This window comes from Nicotiana tomentosiformis, chromosome 8 (assembly GCF_000390325.3).
Source record: "Nicotiana tomentosiformis chromosome 8, ASM39032v3, whole genome shotgun sequence".
Lineage (NCBI taxonomy): Eukaryota > Viridiplantae > Streptophyta > Magnoliopsida > Solanales > Solanaceae > Nicotiana > Nicotiana tomentosiformis.
The window spans coordinates 74,172,578-74,191,472 of NC_090819.1; the positions used below are offsets into that span (position 1 = coordinate 74,172,578).

Genomic DNA, 18,895 nt, shown 5'->3' on the forward strand with positions numbered 1-18,895 from the left:
AATAATATTATCCGCGCTCACTGGGGGTGTGTTACAGACTCCCGAGGGGATCCTTCAGCCCAAGCGCTATCATAAATCAGTATCAATATCAGAATCAATCAGGCCCTCAGCCTCACTCAGTCATCAAGCTACATCAGAATCAATGACCATACTCTGATGACATGTAGGTGTTGTATACACACCTGTAACCTATACCCTGATACATACCAATACTCAAGTCAGTGTAACATAGGTCTTCAATGATATTCCCATTTCACTCAGTAACTCGCAGTTACATGTTTAATGAGTTCAGTCTTTCAATTTGGTGTTTGTTTAGCCTCACCACTATAATTTGGTGTATTCCTCTGAATGTAATCATGATCTTTTGTCTTGTGCTTAGGGGCGGATGTAGCATATACTCACCGGGTTCAATTGAACCCATAACTTTCGACGCTGAGTAAATTTTTATATGTAAAAATTCATTAAAATTTTAAAAATAGTAGAGATGAACCCATAACTTTAAAAGTATAATGTGTTCAATGCAAAAAATTTAAAAATTGAACCCATAGAGTTTAAATCCTGGATCCGCCTCTGCTTGTGCTTGATATAATTTCTCTATTGGTAGGAAGTATTTCATTATAATTGTAACTACTTTACCATTTTTTTATAATCTCATGCTTGAATTCCACTTTCATAAGGATGGGTGCAAAGATAACCACAGGTGTAAACATAAACGTCTATGTGTCTCCATTGTTGACTAATATGCTTGAGGCCAAAGAAAGGAACTTGTTTCTTCAGAGCACTGGTGTGGTGTGTAGGTTCCATGGAGCACAAATTAGTGTAATTTTGGTTTCTCATATTTGTTTCAGATTTTTGGGCTTCTTGGGGGGTAGTGACTCATTTGTGGAATGATGGGTAAAGTTAACCAGAGAAAAAATACAGTGGAAGCAAAGGATCCATATATGTGATATCAACTAGTTGGAATTAAGACTTAGTTGTTATTATTACACTTAGATTAGATCTGGCGCTAATCAGGCATCTTTTTCAATCTAGTTGGAATATGTCTAAGGTAAGTGAGAGATCTAGGGAACATATAGTATTAATGAACTGCTAATTCCTGTAAGAAACAAATTACTTAGTGTTGGAACGAAACAGGTCTGAATAAAGCGAGAATGAATATGAGATTTGTATGGCTGAGTCGAACTGATTAGTATTGAGGTATGATTTGTTTGGTTGATTGTGTTTTATGCATTTGCTTTTTAATTTGGAAAAGTGGCGCAGACTTTTAAATTCAGTGCGATTTACATTTTATGGGCAAGGAAGAAGTCTGCTCGATTTATCTTTTACTGCTTTTCTGCTTTGAAAATCTAAATGCGGGTATTGTTGACGCAGGTGCGAGATGTGCTTGGCGATGGACGCCTCATAAAATGCCGAATTCGTGATGGAAGAGGTACCGTTGAGACTTAAGTTCCACACGCGACTTTGAGCTTATATATTGTTACCTCTTCAGCACCCCTCATCTCTATGATCTTTCAAGTACTGTATAATATATCCGAGTGACATAAGACAATTGAGCTATTCTATTTTTGGGTTTTAATAGTATTTATATCAGAATCAAACAGCTTATCTGAGACCTACAGTACAGTCTATTTGTTATCCACATGGTGATTCATCTTATTCCCTTGTTTCACACGGCATTTACTTCCCTAAATTTATGTCCTTTTCATGAATTGGTTATCTTTCTCAACTGTTAAACTGCAGTATTTATGATTGACTATTTTGAGAAACTATAGCTCATTTATTTACTTACATCATTTGCTTAATTATTTCCCTTTTGGGTAAATGCAATTGAATCTGACGTAACCTCAAATTTGCCAATTCTTTTAAGACGACAATTATCTTAATGATTGGGAGGAATAGATGTCCAGTGAGGTGAAAACACTTGGATGTTGATTTACAAAACCCAGAAAGAGTTTTCCCACTCCTTCTGGTCCATCTTATTTTAAATTATATTGCATGATACTTATAACTTATCTACTATAGTGTCTGACTGCCGCTAATCTATCCTACGACTCCTTAATTAGTGGTCAACACTTACTGACAGACAAAAGGTCTATGACTAATCTAGGTGTAAACGTTCTTATTTAGGCACCAAGGTCGTTCTTTTATGGGACTTTGTTATAGGATATTAACTGTATTCATGGTAAGATATGATAATAGTTTTGCTTGGTTTCTGTATGGAGTCGACAGTTATTGTCTTCACTCTTGTATTTAAGATGTTCCTATTGATGGAGGTGTTAGATGTCCTTTTGATTCCAATGCCATGAACACCTGTTGCGTTTATACGGTAGGGTTAATATTAACTGAAAAAAGCATTCGCACTTTTATGAAATAATTAGGTGAATTTCCTATGGATTGCCCTCTGCAAGACAGTCTACTGCGTGTACACTACAAAGGCTTGCTTCTTAATGAAGAAAAGACGGTGTTCTTCGATACAAAATTCAATAACAATGGTCAGCCTTTGGAGTTCAGCTCTGGAGAAGGGCTTGTAAGTCATTTGACCTCATAACATGATCTATTCCTTGTTTTTGTTTGTCTTTTTATTTCACCATTGTCAGTATAGCTTGCTTACAAGGATACTGTATCTAGGAGTTAAACATTCTTTTGATTTTAATTCTTCCAGTTTGTATGACTAAGTTCTTTATTTTCAACATCTAGGTACCTCAAGGGTTTGAAATGTGTGTTCGTTTGATGTTGCCTGGAGAGATAGCTCTCGTAACATGGCCGCCTGATTATGCTTATGACAAATTTGAAAGGTTAGGAGGTAGAAAACTTGGGCTTGTACTTTTGCCTTTTCTTGGTGCTCTCAATTTGAATTCTGATCATCACGAACACGTCTTTTCTGATGAGAATTCCCCGCTAATCATAGCATTTTATAATTCATTTTTCATGTGCTCAGGCCAGCTAATGTTCCTGAAGGTGCTTACGTGCAGTGGGAAATTGAGCTTCTTGACTTTAACACACCGAAGGTAAAAGTACCAATAGAGGCTATGTATAAGATAGTAAAATGGTAAGGTGAGAGAAGGGGAAAGAATCTGCACGCACTGCTGATTCATAGGACTGAATGCTTGTGCTCCGTGCCAAATTGCAGGACTGGACTGGTTTCAGTTTCAGAGAAATTATGGAAGATGTAGAGAAGATCAAAGGCACGGTATGTATCAAGTGTATGTTTGCAGAAACTTTGATTAATACAGATATTCTGCTGCTTTTTAAATGATTATTGAGTTTCCACGATAGATACATGTCTATAGCTTTGAGTATGGTTGGTATATGCATTAAACGGGCGCTTTGTCCTAATATTAATCTGGATGCTTGGACTAGGTTTAGGGCCTCAACTGTTAACCTGTAATCTGGATATATTTGATCCTAGGGAAGTCATTTGCCATGAATTTTCCTAAGGTAGCATTTCCATGAATTTTTTTTGTGCTGTTCATCCTTCTGATATTTGGCCAACCTCTGCGGTAAGGGTGCCAGAGGTCGCTTCTTTGTTGTAGCTTGAGTTAGATCCTGCTCAGGCACTTTTTCTAATGCCTTCTCCTGCACTTTATCAGTCTCCTCCACAACCTTTTGTTCTTTGTTAATTTCCTCATAGGCTGGTTACACTCTTACTTCTGTTAGCTTAGTTGACTCATCAAACTCGATTGGCACTGTCAAAAGTGTTTCAGATGACTGGCTCTCACGAGCAATTTCCTGCTCTAAATCAAGATCTCTACCATTTCTCAGGCTCACCGCCATAAGTTGATTCGGTCCCTGCTCCTTCGGATTGACATGTGTGTCTGCAGGTAAAGTCCCATGGGGACGATTATTCAGAGCCATAGATATTTTCCTTAATTGAATCTCAATACCTTTTATCGCTAACTCATGTACTTCCACCTTCTCTTGCATTTTTCCATTAGACCCAATCAGTTGCTGCAACATTCCTTTAATTTCAGACAACCCATCATCTTGTCTCACTAGCTGTTGTTGTTAAGGTTGTTGATAACTAACTGTTGATTATGCTGACTGTACCCAGGTTGCCTTTAGTAATGTACTACTTGACCCTGTGGTTGCATAGCTCCAGGATTGTTGGTGTTATTGTATTGTTGATGTGCTAGTCTATATTGTTGATTTTGCTTCCCCCAATTCTGACCATCTTTCCTCTGGCCTCCATAGTTTCCCACATAGTTCATGTTCTCTTGATAGTTCTGGTTGTTACTTTCACCACTCCATGAACACACGTATGGTTGGTTAATGCATGGTGTACATAATTCCCCTTTAGTCATGTCAACTATGTGTACCTGCTTCTGGCCTGATTCATCAATATTCTTGGTGAGGATATTCATTTGTGTCATCAGAGTAAGTATGTTCTCGATTATGGAATTGTTTGGGTCCAATGCTACTGAGTGAACTATAAGGGTGATTGTAGTGTATCTTGTCATCCAGCCTGAGTTTTGAGCCATTTTATCTAGCATGACTTTACATTCTCTAAATGACTTACTCAAAAATGCTCCACTTGCTGAAGCATCAACATTGGCCTTCAAATTATCCGCCAATCCCTAGTAAAATCGTTGTCCCAACATCTGATCTGGAATGCCATGATGTGGACACTTAACCAGCATACCTTTGAACCTCTCTCATATTTCTTGTAATGTTTCAGCTGGTTTCTTCCTGAAGCTCAATATTTCATCAACTTGCTTGGCGGTCTTATTTGGTGGGTAAAACTTGTTCAAAAACTGCTTGACTAATTCCTCCCAAGTGGTAATGAAATTTATGGGGAGCGAATTAAGCCAAGTCTGGGCTTCTCCTGTCACTGGGAATGGAAACAATAGCAGTCTTATTGCTTCTGGTGTCATATTCGATTGTCTTTACGTGACACAAATTGACAGAAAATTTTTCAGATGTTGTTGTGGATCTTCAATGTAAGACCCGGAAAACAGTCCCTTGTTTTGCAGCAAATGTAGCATGTTTTTTGTGATTTTAAATGACTCCGCTTGTATCTGAGGGGCTGCAATTGCAGTTGTCAAATTTTCAGCAGTAGGTTATGCCCAATCATACAAAGCTACTTCTGGCACAAGAGGTGTCACACCCTCATTGTTCGGGTCATTCACATTGTTTCTATTGTTTTGATTATCCAAAGTGTCACCTATGTTTGGTTCAATTTGTTCTCTTAGGTGATGATGTTGTTTGTCTTTCTTGTTTGAAATATTTAATGCCTTGAAAGTTTTTTCAGGATCCGATAATGCTTCAAACAATTCACCAGTTCTTGAAGAGTTTATAGGCATACACCTATAACACATAAGACCACAAACGTTAAAATTTCAATATAACGAATAAAAATGGATAAAATTGACTAAACTAATAATCCTACAAATTCTTATAGTTGTAATTAGTAACACTGTCGCTTCCCCGGCAACAACGCCAAAATTTGATCACGCCCAACTATGCCTTATAAAAAGGACTAAGAGGTCGTTGCAAATATAATTCGGTTTACAAGTCTGAAGTCGAATTCCACAGGGAAATAACGTGTTAATTACAACTAATAGTTTTGCACGAATTCAAGTAATCAACTTTCAGAAATATTATATAACAATTTAAGAGTTTACTAACTAAGATCAAAGTAATTAAAAATGTAGTAATTTATAACTAACAAGGTAAATATTGTAGACAAGATTTGGAAAAGTCTAAGGTTATGATTTTCCCTATTGCCGGAATCTTCCCCGCTACGTTTTTTATAAATTCGCCTAAATATTTTCTACCGATCATGAGTACTTTAAGTGTCGTAGATTTCTATCGAGTAACTACTATAATTTATTAGACGTATTCTCTCGAACTACGCTAGCTGACACTAATGTACCATTCACGACGATCGCACCAAGGCTTTGTTATCTCTAATCCCGCCTTTAAACCATCCGTATCGATCTCTCAACTACGTTAGGAGTTATGTTGTTCAACAACTACCTAAATGAGAACTCTCTCTCGAGTAATATATACACTAAATAGGCTCAGTTAATTGAGAGCTCTTCAATTAAGAACAATGAAAATGTAGTTGAACAAGTAGAGAAAAATTAAAGGCAAATTTATATTAAATGCAGTAAAGAATCATCCTCCAATAGGTTCCATCAAACCTTAGATAAGAGAATTTAGCTACTCATAAATACAACAACAATCAACATAATGTTAAAAGACATAAAACTACAAAGTAAAGAGATAAAGGAGGGGAAAACTCGTTTGATTCTTGCTCCACAGTGCTTGACAACCTATTTCTTCTCCAAAGTTATGTCCAACCCTAGAATAACTCATTTGGGGAGTATTTATGTCAATCCCCAGGTTCAATTTTCTGGTTTGGGTCTTTTAACCCACGACGTTTAATTACCGTGCTATAGACCTCACGAATCCTAGTCTATAGTGCGGTCTAAACCTTGCTGGGCGAGCTCTGTAGCGCGGTATAAACTGTACTGGGCGAGATCTGTAGTGCAGAATAAACCGTTCTAGATGAGCTCTGTAGCATAGTCTAAACTGTGCTAGACGAGCTCTGTGCTAAGCCTGGTCTATAGCACGGTTTGGATACTTGATGCTTTTGTGCTCTTTTCTTGTATTTTTGTCCTCTTTATGTGCAATATTTATTTGATGATTCCTTCCGATGTTCCTACACATAAAATAACACAATTTAGCTTAAATAGCGCACAATAAATCATTAGACCAACAAAATATAAGGAGAGTAATGTGCTAAAAGTATAGCATTTTGGCATCACATCACCCAGATATTGACTGTTTGCACTAGCCTTTCTCAGGCGATATATGTTCAGGGCGCACCAGCCACTTCTTAGGCCGGTGGAGGAACTCAGTCTCCTGCCGCCCGTACTTCAGAGCAAGTTGTGCAGGGACCTCAAACACCGGGGGTACTACCAGCCCAGCCGGATGCAGTCGCTCAGGCCCAAGTGGGTCCTGTTATGAGTGATGAGGAGAAGAAGAGACTAGAGAGATTTGAGAGGCTCAATGTCATGGGCCCAAATCCTTACATTGGGTAGCGGCACCTGCTCGCTCGTGTGGCACCTGCAGTTCCTCTCGCTGCAGGCCAGCCTGTTTCCTATCCCGGGATTCCCAAGCACAATCTTGTGCCTGTTGGTGGCGCTTGCCCGTAGGCTTGCCCCAACTTATGCAGCCCGTAAGATGCCTAGGCCTTTGGCCCTACACATGCCGTGGCGCTTCATCATAGGATCTCAATCCATGCGCGCCCTGGGGGATTGTCTTAGGACATGTCTTGTCCCTCGCCCAAGACTGAGTATCGCTCCCGTGTGCACAGCCCAATCCTCAAGCTTGACACTCGCCTAGTGCATCCGCGACTAGCTCGTTCCTCGCCCGAGTAAGGAAACCTTTATCCCTTTGCCTTTGTCATGCGCGTCTTTCGTGCCCTGCCCATACATTTCCCTCGCAACACGCTTCCATCCCGAATAGTGCAGTGTCGCCCCACAACTGCACCTTTAGGCCAACAGACCCTTGCTTGCATGGTTGAACCCAAGCCATGCTCACAAGTCGACACATGATGCCCCTATGATAGGTCACATCATGGCTTAAGACATCCCGGAGTCTGCCCTCTCAGGTATGCCCATTTCAGCTCCCTTTGTCCTGTGGGTTGGACTTCCTCGAAGTCCTTTCTCAAAAAGAGTCGTTCCCCATGCACTTCTCCCCCAAGTATCTTCCAAGCGTGCCTCTGCACTTCACCTCCTTTCGGTGTTCACATGTAAAGTGCCTCCGCACTTGCACCCTCGGGTGTCTCACTTTGTGATTGACTCACACTAGTCAATCACAACATGACCCTCACGGCCTTCTTATCTGTCTGAAGCTTTCCTTCACAGGTTAGCACATCAATGTGCTCTTCTGACGTCGCTCCTGTAGCCTTAAGATGCCCTTGGCATGGCTCCCGTAGCCTTTTTCTCCCGTAGCATTAAGACGCCATCTTGGCATAGCTCCCGTAGCATTCCGCTCCCGTAGCTTTTAATTTCCCTCACTACCTTGAAGATGTGTTTGCTTCCAGACCCACGACTTCGTGCATATGTCTCTTGCATAGGCGGGATCCTCCCACAATCAATGTGGAGGATACATCTTAGCTCTGTCGTCCCACTCGGCATTCGGCCAGCATTTGGGATGACCTTTGGTGAGTACTACATTCCCAAAGTCATAGCATCGCCGCATTTCCGAACAAAGCTCTTTGTTTTCTAGTTGTCACTTCCTCAGCAAGTAGCCAATGCTCCCGGTAGTACTTCAATACTCGCCCTATAGACAGGCACCCTCTTGGTCCTGCTAGCATGGCTTCCCGGTTCGGTGTGCCTCACACCTGGACACTCACGGTCCCCGATAATTCGACATACTCCTTTCCAGAATGATGACACCTTCTAACTTGGAAACTCGCCCAATTCCGAAGCTTCGCTATACCCTCGAATTTGATTCCCCACCTTGGCAATGCCCTCAGGCAACCCAAAGGTCTTCTCCCGTAGGAAAGACACTCAACTTGATGCGTTGTACGCATCCTTGGCAAGATCTCCGCTATGATCATGCCCAAAGTTTATAGTCCAAGGCTCCCACTCTTCGTAATATTGTTGTACGACCTGGCAAACATGCCTTTCTCTTGGCCATCTGACTTATCGGCATATCACCTTATTCAGTAGCACCTTAGACTCTTGAAAGACAATGGAATCAACCATTTCTTTCTTCGACTATTAGTATCGGGTTCTCGATCTCTGGTGGCATATGAACATTAATATCTGCTTTGACGTGATCTGTGCACTGACATCCAAAATACGCTCGCCATATCCACCCTTTGCCTTGATGTTGTGCCATGGCATAGTATGGCCTTAATAAGCTCTAATACTAAGTGTCACAGGCCCAAATCCTTACATTAGGTAGAGGCACCTGCTCGACCGTGCGGCGCCTGCAGTTCCCCTCGCTGCAGGCCAGCCTATTTCCTATCCCAGGATTCCCAAGCACGATCCTGTGCCTGTCGGTTGGGCTCTCCTGTAGGATCGCCCCAACTTGTGCCGCCCGTAAGATGCCTAGGCCCTTGGCCCTACACATGTCGTGGTGCTTCATCTTAGGATCGTGATCGATGCGCGCCCTGGGGGATTGGCTTAGGACATGTCTCGTCCCTCGCCTAAGACTGAGCATCGCTCCTGCATGCACAGCCCAATCCTCAAGCTTGACACTCGCCTAGTGCATCCGCGACTAGCTCGTGCCTCGCCTGAGTAAGGCAACCTTTAGCCCTTGGCCATTGTCATGCACGTCTTTCGTGCCATGCCCATACATTGCCCTCGTGACACGCTTCCATCCCGAATAGTGCAGTGTCGCCCCACAATTGCACCTTTAGGCCAGCAGACCCTTGCTTGTATGGTTGAACCCAAGCCATGCTCACAAGTCGACACATGATGCCCCTATGACAGGTGCGTCAAGTATCCAATCGGCACAGAGGTCTCGTTCCAACATTCGGCAGCCCGCGGGGCTGGCCATCCCACACATCGAGCCTCCAACACCACTTTGATGCCCAACGCTAGCCCGAAAGCGTTGCGCCGTCCATACAAGTTCCCAAACTCGTATGGATACCTTTTACACTCCTTTGAGTCATCTAGGCAGGCCCTTGAGGTTTCCCCCAAGGTAGCTCGTCCGATACGGCTTGGTGGCAACACGTATGGGGGAGGCAGGTCAGAGATTTCATCACCTACACCCCCCTTATATATGCTTAAAATTAAAAAGCCCAAGTTGCCTGAGTAGACAGTTCTATGTCAGAGCATCAGAAGGACCTTTTCTCACTTGTTCTTGGCTGAAATCACAACTCCAAAGTGCAAGTATTGACATCAAGCCTCCATCATTCAGTAGGACTTAGTCAGAGGATGCTCAGGACTTCTTGGATAGGTTCCATTGGATTCTTCACACGGAGGGTATTCTGGAGACTAGTGAGGTCTCATTTACTACTTTTCAGCTGATGGGGGCAGTCTTTAGATGGTGGGAGGCCTATGAGCGGAGTAGGCCATCCAATGTTGTACCACTTACATGGCACGAGTTCTGCATTCTCTTCTTGGAGAAATTTGTGCCACTGACCCGCAGGGAGGAGTTGCGTAGGCAGTTCGAGTAGCTACGCAGGAGGGTATGTCTGTGACCCAACATGAGATGAGATTTTCAGAGTTGGCTCGTCATGCGGTCTGGTTGGCTCGAAGCAAAATTTTAGGGGATGCTCGGTTTGAAAAATTATTTTTGGCTTTCTTTGATCTCTTTTGAGCTTTATGGCTTATCACAAATAAAAATTATCTCTAGTAAACCCTTTTGAGCCTATAGACTTTTATTTGGCACCCACATTACAAGCCTATACCCCTTTTATTCTTAATTGATATTGTTTTAATCTTTTTTACCTCTTAAGGTATTTTAATTGTGAAATAAGCTCCAAAAGAAGTAGGAGGGACTAAGTGTGGGGTGGCTTTTGAGTGGAACTAATGAAAGCAAGAAAGGTGCACTTATTTTGTGAAAGAATACGCCTCTAGTGGAAATTGCAAAAGAGAAAAAACATAGTTGAAAAAAAGAGAAAAAAAAGAAAAAAAATGTAGACGAATAAATATCTTGTTTTTGCTATTGGAGTGTAAATGACGACAGTGCTTAAAGAAAAAGAAAATATTATTGGGGTGATATTGTTTGTGAAATTGAAATGGATTGAAGAATTTGCGCTTAAGTTATCCGGTGATGTGTTAAAGTTCTTAGTAGGGTTAGTTATTATTCCCGAATACATCCTACCCGTTCCTTAGCTCATATTACAATCATGAAAAAGTCCTAATTTATTTTACATTGAGTAAGCTTACATTAGTAGAGATTTACATTAATGGCAGGCCTATGGTACCAATTGCATGCATGTGACTTCTTTTGTAAGAGTGAGCAATTTTCCTTGATATATGTCAGTCCTTAAAATATATTTGAGCATTTGATTTGAATGTGTGGATTCAACTTACTCTCGTGTTCTTATTGTGAGGGAACATGATTTCACGAGGGATATTTAACATTATTAGACTTCTCTAGGATGTTGGGTGTTTAAGCCATGAGTGCATTGTGACGTTGAGTCGGTTTTTATGGCTAGGATTGTTGTGAGCATGTTGTTTTTGTTTAAATATTTTTGAAGAATGGCATAAGCAAAGGGAAATGTATGTGATTGCATATTCTAGAGTTTAATTGTTGCTATTAACCATGGTCATTGGTGTATAGTGCTCAAAGATAAAGTAATTTGTTGGTTGACTCGAGGACGAGCAACTTTTAAGTGTGGGGTATTGATATTCGGCTTAAAGTGTGTATATTTATATGCATGCCGCCTCGCATTTTACTCGTATTTTATGAAATTTAGATGTGGAATGTAATGATTTATTTTAATTCGTGGTATTTTTATGTGTAGGAGTCACCCAGAGGCAATGTAGGGCAAAAGTGCATGATTTGAAGCAAAAATAGAACAAAAGGAGAAAAGTGGACAGTGTAGCGCCCAGGCTACCTGTGGCCCAACTTCCAGAAGCATGTTTTTTCCAGCGCCAGGGGTAGCGCCCCACGCTACCCTGGGCGCTGGGTGACGGGAATTCTCCTATTTCACGCGGGACTATGTTATTTCGGTCCTACACACCCCTAACTCGTATAAAAAGGGTCCTAAACCTATTTTATTTTGGGGGGTGAGGACATTTTTTAAAGTAACTTTTGACGAGGACAGAGCACAGAGCCGCCGTGGAGGCCGAAATTCATCATATTCTATATTTCTTCCGCCAAACTTAGTATTTTTATGTTTATTTGTATGATTTATTATTTTGCTACCATGTCTATGTGGAGCTAAACTTCACGTTCTAGGGTTGTGGTTCTTTCATGACTATTATTATTCGGATATTAATTTTAATTTATTGATTTATCATATTGGTTTATTTATTCAATCTTGCGCTTAATTATTTTATTGCTTGATCACCAATTAATTACTATCCACGAACCTAGAATTGATCTAAAAAATGGGAATTCTAAATTGCACATAGGATTGAGTAGAGCAAGTTTTTTATCCCGAGCATCGGGGAATGGATTCGCGGTTACGATAGATATTTGTTAATTGCCTTGCTTGGTTATTAAACAGGTAATATAAATACATTCTTGTTGATTCTGTCTCTATAAACATATAGGTATTAGATTAACTTCAATAGACGAGTAATTACTCGATAGATTCTTATGAGCAATATTAACTCCGTCAACCAATAAATTAGATAAATTAATTAGTCAATTAAATTGAAGAATACATTAGGATTGCTAGATAGTCCATAACCCTAGATCATTTTCATCATATTGATAACATAAAAATCTGCATGTCCTTTGTTAAAAGTTCACTATTTGTTTTTTTATTTTATTTTAGTTATTTTAGATTCAAACACTTCTAGATTAATTCTTGTTTAGATAATTAGGATAGTCTAATTTAGTTAATAGTTGATAAAAAGTCCTCGTGGCTTCGACATCCGACTTCACTACAAGAAATCAGCCTTATTGCGGCGACCAAAGTCGCTACAAAATCCCTGAAAGTCGCTGCTACATGTTATCAGTGGCGACATTTGTGTTACTACAAGCAAAACCGAAACTGAAAGATATTTTGCGGCGACATAGTTGCCACAAAAGGTGAAAAAACTCGCTACAAAAATGGTTCCACAAGAATAAAAATTTAGTTGGGTCGCCACTGCTATTCACCTTTAGCGGCGACTACTATCGCTGCCAAAATATTTTTGCAGTGGCAAGTTAATGTCGCCACTATAAATGACTATTAGTGGCGACTCGTGTCGCTACAATATAATAAACCATGAAAGACACAATAACTTTCTATAGCGACTAAAATCGCTGCAAAAGAAATAAACCAATAGTGGTAAATTTAACATTGCAACAATTATTAATATTTTGTGATAAAATAATATTGCCACTAAAACCTATCTTCTCAAAAACTATAATGACCAAAATTATATATATTTCCGGTAGGAACCTAATTCTCTAAATTTAATGACTGGATATTCACATCAATTGACTACTATTATTCAAAGCAACCAATAATATTTAAAAAATACCAAAAGAATTTTTCAAACAATATTATAAATATTTTCATTACTAAAAAGTCAATTACATAATACTACACGACACTTCATTGTTCATTGTAATTGTACGCATATACATATCCCAAAAATGACAAAATATTAAGTACCTTGTAGTTGCTCCTTGGTCGACACCATCCTTGAACGATACCATTGTTTAAGTGTCTTGTCCCTGCTAAGAGAAGAAAATATATATATATATATATATATATATATATATATATATATATATATATATATATATATATGGAACATAATGAGATTTTTTATATCAAAAAACATGCATAGAAAAACTTCAAGGATAACAAAAGGTGATCTACTAAGTTTAAAGATGATGTGCTTCTTTTTATCTAAAAAGAGTTATTGGACTTTCATATTCAGGACAAACTTATGCTTCATTGGCATCTTGTCCACTGATCAACTAAACTGATCATTTCCCCCTTTCAATTTCTCCACTCATTATTCTAATAGTCAAAGAAATCACATTTTTTCATGACGAAAAAGTAAATAGTAATTGCTTTTCTTGGAATACTGTCTTTCTGCAAATACAGTGTATGGTGATGAACTGTGAACACATCAAGAAAAAGAGAATTTTCAATTGAATCCATGAGGATTATTAGCTCTCTAATTTTCATATATGGATTGGTATTATTCTTCTCGCTGAACTATCCTGCTAAAGTTACAGCAGGTGACAATATTACATTTACATCCTTCTCAATTTTTCTAGCAGATCATATGGATAGCTTATTTGCAGCTAGTTGCAAATAGCAATCTATTAATTGCTCCAAATAATAAACATGAAGAGGTAATAAAACATGGGATCTTTCTACTTAAGTTATATATAAGAGGAAATATTTGATCATCCAACATGGGATCAACAACAAGGCCACTCATTAACTAGTATAAATTGTCATGAATCAACACAGGAGAAACCACACAAGTACCAACTAAATAGCAGCAGCAGCCCACACAACTAAAGTTTGCAAAGAAACAGCTACGGTACAACTAAGGTTTGCAAAATCCAGATTTTAGCAGCAGCAGCCCCTGAAGCACGGTACAACTAATGTTTGCAAAAATCCAGATTTCAGCAGCAACAACCCTTGAAGCAGCCCACACAGCTAAGGTTTGCAAAAATCCAGATTTCACATAAACAAAAAATAGCTCAATAGTCTATTATCAACTAATTAAGCCCCTGAAGGCCACACAGCTAAGGTTTGCAAAAATTCAGATTTCACATAAATAAAAAACAGCCCAATAGTCTATTATCACGAGGATGAAAGTTAAAGAATGAGAAGTTGATAAGAAGATAGGGATTAAGGGACAGAAGAATTGTCCAAAATGAAGGAAGAAGAAATGCCGAGAAGTAAGAAGAATTGTTAAGAATCAGCAGAGCAAGTACCTATTGTTGTTGTTGTTATTGCATTCTGGTCATGAAACTAGCAAATTGTTCATGCATCCTCTTGTCCACTTCTAGATGGATCCTCTTGTCTTGTAACAACCCGGCCGGTCATTTTGAGAATTTAAGTCTCGTTGGGCGGCATAAGGCCCTGAGCAGCTTCATATTATGTGTATTGACTTACGTGCGTGGTTGAATTCAGTTACCGGTTATTTCGAAGTGATTTGGGACACTTAGTCCCTAAAACGGAAGCTTAAGTCTTAAGATTTTAACCGTAGTCAGAACTATGTGAAGACGACTCCGGAATAGAGTTCTGTCGGTTCAATTAGCTCCATCGGGTGATTTTGGACTTAGGAGTGTGTCCGGACTATCAATCCGAGGTCTGTAGCTGATTTAGACTTGAAATGGCAAAAGTCAAATTTTTGAAAATTTTGGACCGGAAGTGGACTTTTTGATATCGGGGTCGGAATGCAATTCCGAGAGTTGGAACAGCTCCATTATGTTATTTGGGACTTGCTTGCAAAATTTGACGTCATTCCAGATTGATTTGGTAGGTTTCGGCACGGGTTTTAGAAATTGAAAGATTTGAAAATTTATAAGTTCGATTCATGGTGCGATTCGTAAGTTCAACATTGTTTGATGTGATTTGAGACCTCGAGCGAGTCCGTATTAGGGTATGGAACTTGTTGGTATGCTTGGACGAGGTCCCTGGGGCCTCATGTGTGTTTCAGACGAGTTTCAGATGTTTTTCATGGTTTTGAACAGGTCTAGTTCTGGTGTTTTCGCACCTGCAACGGTTGGAACGCAGGCGCGGCTCCCCTTCTGCATGAGCCTGGTCGCTTCTGCGATCCTTGAGGCCTGGGAGCTTGCTCGTTTCTGCGAAAGTTTGCACGCAGGTGCGAAGGCCGCTTATGCGGTCCCTCGATCGCATCTGCGAAGAAGATCGCTTCTGCGTTTCCCCCTTTCGCTTATGCGGTGCCGCTGGTGCGGCTGTAAATCAGCAGATGCAGTTCCAGGCCTGGCCAGCTGAGTTCGCAGATGCGGACTCTTTCTCACAAATGCGAGTGCGCAGGTGCGTCTCCTAGTCCGCAGATGCGGAAGTCCTGGCAGAAACATTAAGTCGAGGGTTTAGCCATTTTCTTCATATTTTAAGTTTTAGACTTCGGTTTTGGGAGTTTCCTTGTAGGTTTTTCAAGAAAATAGATTGGGTAAGTGTTCTTCAACTAGAATTTATTTATTTCTATGATTCTATCTTTATTTTTGTCATTTAATTTGTGTTTTGAGTTGAGGAAAATGGTGGTTTTTAAAGAAAATTTTCAAAATGAAAAATCACGATTTGAGGGACGAAATGGTATCGGAATTTGATGATTTTAGTGTGGTTAGACTCGTGAGTGAATGGGTGTTCGTATTTTATGACTTTTACTCCATTTCGAGATGTGGACCCAGGTCAACTTTTTAGGGCGGATTTTGGAATATTTGTTAAAATATTGATTTCACTAATTAGATGAGTCTATTGTGGTTGTATTCATGATATGCAATTTTCGTTTGGCTAGATTTGGGCCATTCACAGTCTGATAATCGAGGAAAGGGCATTCTTGCGGACTGATTGAGCTTGGTTCGAGGTAAGTATCTTGCCTAACCTTGTGTGGGGGATTTCCCCCTTAGGATTTGAGTCTTCTGTGTTGATTGTAGCCCGTGTGCACGAGGTGACAAGTGCGTGCACAGACTTATTTGTAGAAAGTTGGCCTTTTAGGGTCCTTAGGTCCTTGTATTCATTGAATATGCAGTTGTTCTTGTTATGATTATATATCTTAATTACTAGATTCACATCTACCTGCTTAATTAGAATAAATTTCTTCATGATCCACTATTATCGTTACTTGATTCATATGTGCCTTAATTGAGATTGTTATCTCTTTTATAGCCACGCTATCTTTTCATAACTGCTTATCTTTACTTGGAATTTATATTATTTCATTCTATAATTTGTTCAGTCTTAATTGAGGTTATGATTATCGTTCCGCTGCTTATCCTTAATTAAATTGTTAAAAATTCTTAGTAATTTCTCAACCTTAAAAGAAGTTTTAGATATCATATATCTTCGTTGACTTGTTTTATTTGGAATTAATTGACTCGTGTTAGTTTCCATATTATTGAAATGTATATTGTGGGATCGTTGATACACATTAGTTTCCCTTTGTTGAGTTGTTCTCTTTACGCCTAGCATTATTTACTGTGGTTATTCCTTGTGATTTGGTCCCACATTTTCCTGTGATTTAAAAGTTCTTGAATTTATTTACTTGTCGTACTTTGTATTATTTCCATTGTTGTTGTTGTATTTGTTATGGTGATGCACGAGGTTTCTGTCGTGCGGTTGTTATTATTGTGATGCACGAGGTTTCTGTCGTGCGATTGTTGTTATGGGGTTGCACGAGGTTTCTATCGTACTATTGTTACTATTGATATTTGCACATGCGGCGTTACAAGGTGGGATATATATATGTGTGGATTGCGCATGTGGTGAGACAAGGTGGGAACATTATTATGCATATATGGCGAGACAAGGCGGGCATTTATGTTACTATTGCACACGTGGCAAGACAAGGTGGGCTGTGTCAGGGATTGATTTGTGATGATTTATGGCTTGGGGGCATTCTTGTTGCTGATATTTGTGTAGTGGTATACGTACCTGTGTGAGCTTTATCTTGTGAAAGCTGTGAGAAAATATTCTACGTGTTGTCCGTTCTTCTTCTTTCTTATGCTTATTTGCTGGTATGGACTATGTTAGGACACTTGTACAAGCATACACGTAGTTAAGCACTCTTATCGGATAAGAGGTGTTCTTGATATTGTTGAGCATAGATGCTCACCCTTGTTTAATTGTCTTCTATGTGAGAATGGCTCTATTGGCATGTGAGTCGTCAGTGTGGTTATGAGGTGTTATGAGGGCACAGGATGCCAAGTGTTAGGGTTCGGGTATTGAGACCCATGAGTTATGAATTGTCCGAGGTTCGGTACCTCATGGAGTTGTTGACTAAAACCTGATGTAAAAGCGGTTGTAATTACTGAGTTATTACTTGTCCTTGCTGTATTCGTGATTTCAGATTTTGGTTGTGTCCCATTCACTATGGCTGCGTCATTTTCATGATATTCCGCTGATACTTGATGTTTCTTGCTTTAATGCCATTAATGTATTGTGAGCCATATTGCATAGTCTTTATGTAGACATCATACTTCTGTTATTCATGTACTTATATCTGTTCGGTTTATTAGACCAGTGGGTGTCTTGACTGTTCCTCATCACTACTCCATCGAGGTTAGTCTTGATACTTACTGGGCACCGCTGTGGTGTGATCATTCTACTCTTCTGCACATTTTTGTGCAGATCCAGGTACTTGTTTGTTAGCTAGCTGTGTGGACTATTGCTATGGAGACTCGAGGTAAACCTGCTGCTGCGTTCGCAAGCTTCGGAGTCACCTTCCAGTTTTCGTTTTGCACTGTTTATTCTTATTTCTGGACAGTTGTATTTAGAGTTTTCTAGAAACACTCTGTAGAGCTTATGACTTGTACTACCGGTTTTGGGAATTTTAAGAGATTCTATTTAAATAATGTTGTTGTTTTAATTATTGTTATGCTTACCTAGTCCCTAAGAGTAGGTGCCATCACGATACCCAACAGAGGGAAAATTGGGTCGTGACATGTCTACTTATGCATTTGCGGGTTCACGCTCCTAATCCAACTTCCTTTGCAACTCAAGTTCCATATTTCTTTGCAACTGAGCAACCATTTGTTCACGTTCTTCTTGCAACTTCCTATCCATCTCGGCTTGCATCTCTTGATGCACAACTTCCATAGTGGAAGACACGCTGGACTCTATCTTTGTGTAATGACCTAACCGGTCATTTTAAATTTTAGAAACCCGTTACCTAAAATAAAACTCCCCAAATATGCTTTTATTAATTTATGACACGTCGGGATAGTTGGTTCGGGATTTGGAGGTGTTTGGATTGAAATCGAAACACTTGGTTCCTTAAGTTGACTTTAAATGGCCAATTTTGACTTTGGTCAACATTTTGAGAAAGCGGCCCCGGAATCGGGATTTAACGGTTCCAGTAGGTTCGTATGATAATTTTGGACTTGGGCGTATGTCTGAATCGGGTTTTGAATAACCCGAGAGCGTTTTGACGCTTAATAGTAAAAATAAACTATTTGAAGGTTTAAAATTCTTTAAATTTAGTTTGGAGCAGGTTTTTGAGTAATTGAAGTCCGTTTGGAATTCCGAGTTTGGGAATAGTTCCGTATAGTGATTTAAGACTTGCACGCAAAAATTCGTGTCATTCCGAGTAGTTTAAGTATATTTCGG

General features: G+C 39.7%; 1 protein-coding gene, 1 long non-coding RNA gene and 1 other non-coding gene across 3 annotated transcripts; 2 read left to right on the plus strand and 1 right to left on the minus strand.

Annotated features, from left to right (window-relative positions):
• Positions 1 to 678: 678 nt before the first annotated feature.
• On the plus strand, positions 679 to 11,945 carry LOC104085922 (peptidyl-prolyl cis-trans isomerase PASTICCINO1-like). The gene is made up of 7 exons (XM_070183683.1): positions 679 to 789; positions 1,372 to 1,429; positions 2,379 to 2,527; positions 2,698 to 2,795; positions 2,939 to 3,008; positions 3,131 to 3,190; positions 11,438 to 11,945. The coding sequence occupies exons 1-7, from the start codon at positions 679 to 681 to the stop codon at positions 11,477 to 11,479; spliced, it is 588 nt and encodes a 195-aa protein (XP_070039784.1). The 3' UTR covers positions 11,480 to 11,945.
• Positions 4,609 to 4,715, plus strand: LOC117274126 (small nucleolar RNA R71). Its single transcript, XR_004504206.1, has one exon. It is a non-coding gene; the product is annotated as a small nucleolar RNA R71 (small nucleolar RNA).
• A 1,189-nt stretch (positions 11,946 to 13,134) lies between the features above and the next one.
• On the minus strand, positions 13,135 to 14,625 carry LOC117274124 (uncharacterized). Its single transcript, XR_004504204.2, has 2 exons — positions 14,536 to 14,625; positions 13,135 to 13,311 (listed from the first exon to the last, which is right to left on the minus strand). It is a non-coding gene; the product is annotated as an uncharacterized lncRNA (long non-coding RNA).
• Positions 14,626 to 18,895: the final 4,270 nt, after the last annotated feature.

Coding starts and splice junctions, on each gene's coding strand:
- LOC104085922 (XM_070183683.1), top strand. CDS start 679: ATGGGTGCAAAGATAACCACAGGTGTAAACATAAACGTCTATGTGTCT. Junction 1,430..2,378: donor CCGAATTCGTGATGGAAGAG/GTACCGTTGAGA, acceptor TGAAATAATTAG/GTGAATTTCCTATGGATTGC. Junction 3,009..3,130: donor TTGACTTTAACACACCGAAG/GTAAAAGTACCA, acceptor GCCAAATTGCAG/GACTGGACTGGTTTCAGTTT.